The sequence below is a fragment of the Triticum dicoccoides genome, chromosome 1B, assembly GCF_002162155.2.
Source record: "Triticum dicoccoides isolate Atlit2015 ecotype Zavitan chromosome 1B, WEW_v2.0, whole genome shotgun sequence".
Lineage (NCBI taxonomy): Eukaryota > Viridiplantae > Streptophyta > Magnoliopsida > Poales > Poaceae > Triticum > Triticum dicoccoides.
Window position 1 is genome coordinate 694,115,792 of NC_041381.1, and position 3,679 is coordinate 694,119,470.

The 3,679-nt window shown below is 42.6% G+C and overlaps 1 protein-coding gene across 1 annotated transcript; it reads right to left on the reverse strand.

The window, feature by feature from the left end:
* Positions 1-241: 241 nt before the first annotated feature.
* LOC119313076 lies at positions 242-1,536 on the reverse strand. The gene is made up of 3 exons (XM_037588898.1): positions 1,280-1,536; positions 681-895; positions 242-585 (listed from the first exon to the last, which is right to left on the reverse strand). Exons 1-3 carry the CDS (start codon positions 1,478-1,480, stop codon positions 450-452), a joined length of 552 nt encoding a protein of 183 aa, XP_037444795.1. The 5' UTR covers positions 1,481-1,536; the 3' UTR covers positions 242-449.
* Between the last annotated feature and the right edge of the window lie 2,143 nt (positions 1,537-3,679).

Genomic DNA, 3,679 nt, shown 5'->3' on the forward strand with positions numbered 1-3,679 from the left:
TGTATTATTTGTAGTTCTTTTATTATTATTCGTCAGCTGTTAATTTTAAAAAAAAAAACTTCGAGGAATCCAAAAACATAGCAAAAGGGGAAGACCCTCACAAAGCAGCAATTTTATTTTAAAAAGAAAGAGTTATCTTTCCTCATTTGTTTTTATCACATCTGGCAGGACCATAGGTAAAGACTTAGCTAGTTCTAAACAACAATACAATGAAGTTCACTCCACATAAACAACACCTGGATAACACCATATAATGAGAAATAGATTCGGATTACAACATCCAGTTAACATGTCACTTCTTTATGGCAACGAGAACAACGAAATCACGCGGCTCATAAGGCTAGCAGCAGTCCACAATTCTACTAGTAGTTTTATACTCTACATTGGAGTGAATTTCTTTAAACATAACACTTTCTATTGGCCGGCTTCAAACACTGTGCTACATAAGATTAGCTACTAACTCCAAGGATATCAGCAAACATCTCTTTCCATCCATCTGAATCCAGATACATCCAAGTGGCAAGCATTGTAGGCAGTCCATATACCAGGCATTTATTCAATCTTTCTCTTGCACGACAGAAGCGCCTACAGAGGGGATTAATTACCAAACAAGATACGCATCAGTATAATCAAATTAGGGAGAGCGGATCAATCTGCATGTATAATTTTGTGGATCATACCATAGGGTGTCACTGGGATTGGGCTCAATGTGTCCGAAGAGATGGTGGATAAGCTCCCTGTTCTCTCGGAAGTACTTGTTACTCGAGGGGAATCTGCTGTCAAGCTCAGCGAGCTGGTAGAAGAGGTCGTGCTTCTTGGTCTCGATTTCAACTATCTGACTATGGCCCCATGCTCTCTTGGCGTCGAGGTCTAGCGCAGGCTTTGCACAGGGTTCCTGGCACACAGATCGAAGATCACTTTAGCAGGGATTACCAAGTAGCAGCAGTACTTAATTGCTCACATATGCTACCTCCGTCCCAAAATTCTTGTCTTAGATTTGTCTAGAATTAGTGTTAGATACATCCGTATCTAGATAAATTTAAGACAAGAATTTTGGGACGGACGGAGTAAGTAGTTACGAAAAAGAAGCTGTAAATCTCGGAAAAAGATTTATAATACTAGAACCGAATATATGATATATTCTACAACCTCCATCGATATCCCGAATTACAGTATCTACATACATCTAATCCGAGTCAACTAATTCAGGACGGAGGGATGTGCAGCGGTGATGATGAACATATACATATACAGAAGTTGTGGATCTTGGGTGGTATACCTTCAAAGCGGTGTTGCCGCCGTCGCCGCCCGAGGACATAGATCTTTGAGGAAAATACGCAGGTCGGTCGCCGTTGATAAGCCTTGGCATCAGCCGGCGACGCTCACCCTCAACCAGCGGCGAGACGACGGCTTTGTAAACGGACTTGGCTCGCTGGCCTCCGGTGAGCCTCCTGGCCGCAAATCGCATCGCCGCCGCCATAGCCTTGAACCTGCGATTTGCCTTTTGTTTTTTATAGGGTGGGAAATCGAGCGATGTTTGCTGCTTCGATTTTCTTTGCCGGTCTCTAGGGTCGGGTCCCTCTTATATCACGTTTGGGCCGAGCCTTTCCGTCTCCAACTCCTCCAGCGCCAGATTTTTCTTTTGCTTTATGTGTTTTTTTTCTTTTTTAACACACGCAAGCGCTCATACTTACACGAATACACTCACCCCTATGAAAACACACATCCCACCTCTATGAGCACCTTCAAAAGACTGAGAACCATCCAAGCACAGGTATAATGTGAGCATCAGGATTTGAACCCTGATGGACTGAAGATACCACTGTTCCTCTAACCATCCAACCACAGGTTGGTTCGCGCTTTTTTTGTGTTTTGGGAGAGAGTAACCTCCAACGCCAGTAACGTCAATCCGGAGCGCACATAGCACGTTCTTGTTTTTGACTTATTTATTTTTTTGCGAGAAATAGCATGTTCTTATTAATTGGGATTAGGGTTTCCACCGGCCGGCGCGCTTCATGGATCAGCCATCGTACACAGTTCATTTTCTTGGAGATGAATTTTTACCATACCGTTTGTTATTCATGCATCGCACACAGTTCGGTCGAATGGTGTATGAAAAAAGTTTCTAAGATAGTAAGATTGGTGATCAGGTGTTCCTCAAACTTCACCCATATGCTCGGTCCAGTGTGTCCCATCGTGCAAATCAGAAGCTTTCTTTCAAATATTATGGACCCTATCAGATTCTTTCCAAAATTGATTGTGTCATTTATCGTCTGGCTCTTCCCAGTGACAGATGCATACACCCGGTCTTCCACGTTTCTCAACTTAAGTAGGCCAGAACTCCTAATTACCGAAATAGGCTTTCATCCCGCTTTATAAATAAAGCAAACGCCAAGAGCAACACATACAAGAACTAGTTCAGCACACTCACACACACAAGTCCCACAGGAAGAAGTACATAGGTGCATTCTTCATTGCGAGATGTTGATGCTAATTCACAGTGCCTCTGCGTGTGTTGTACCATCGGGTTCACCAGCTTGGCAATCGTGCAAATACCACACGTGTTGATTGAATGGAACAAAAGAGGACCTATCTTATCTTATATCTTATCTTATAGTATATATATATTTACTAATTAGAGGCACCTTTAAAGCCTTCTCATTAATCCACATCATCAAAATTAATTAAACTGTTGGATTAGTTAATTAATGGCAGAGATAAAAAGAATTTACGTAACACAAATTGTCCCATAAAAAAAGACTTCTGACACATTTAATATTGGTGAATGAAACAAAACAAAGAGAGCATCCACCGTTGCCTTAGAATAAATCGCCTCCTTTTGTCAAAAAAAAAACGCCTCCTTCCATAACAAAATCTAGCATTGAAAAGGAAAAAAAATTATAGATTCGTTTTTTCTCTACTACTATTAAACAAGCAAACATATTCATCGCTAAATGTACCCAGCCTGATCTACACATAACACTCCCTCAATTATAGCCTCACGATGCGAATCATAGTATTATATCTAGCCGTCCATATACACTAATCGTCAGCCAAGAGTGCGTTTAGCGATTTGAGAGAGCGGACGAAAACTCTGCCGTCTCGATCCGCAGCCGCGGCCCCAACAATCACGCACGAGAAAAGGAAGCAGATCCAATCGAATCGCCTCACCCTCAACCGACCGCTGCACCTCCGGCTTATGGCGTGAGCCTTTTCTCCCTCCTTACCAGATTTCGTCTTCGCCATCGAGAGGTGTTAAGGGAGGCGCCCGCGACGCAACGACGGCGGGGAGAAGCGGCGCATTGGCGGCCAGCAGCGCATGTGCGGCACATAGGTTAACATGTTTCTATGAAATTGAACATTTCAGTAACATTCTGCTGTGTATTCACAACTTCACATTAATTCAGAAACTGTATGTATGAATCGACTGCATCCGATACTGTGCTTCTCATGTTCCCTTGAAAGATCGCTGGATGGAAAGATGTTTTTGCTTTCAGGATTTCTGGTGTGTGTACAACCCTCTAAGTAACTCTTTTTCATCTCATGCAGCAACAGAGGCTTAGAGGAAGGCGCTGCAGCGTGGATGCACATGGGATGCTGCAGGTTAAAGTCCTTTTAGTTTGTTGATAATTTGTCAGACGTAGATGGTAAGTTATATGGTAGAAATAGATTTTAATTT

What these genes read in the sequence shown, in the direction of transcription:
- LOC119313076 (XM_037588898.1), bottom strand. Translation starts at nt 1,480, where the DNA reads ATGGCGGCGGCGATGCGATTTGCGGCCAGGAGGCTCACCGGAGGCCAG. An exon ending in GCGGCAACACCGCTTTGAAG is followed by an intron (nt 896 to 1,279) that starts GTATACCACCCA and finishes TCTGTGTGCCAG; the next exon opens with GAACCCTGTGCAAAGCCTGC. An exon ending in AATCCCAGTGACACCCTATG is followed by an intron (nt 586 to 680) that starts GTATGATCCACA and finishes TCCCCTCTGTAG; the next exon opens with GCGCTTCTGTCGTGCAAGAG.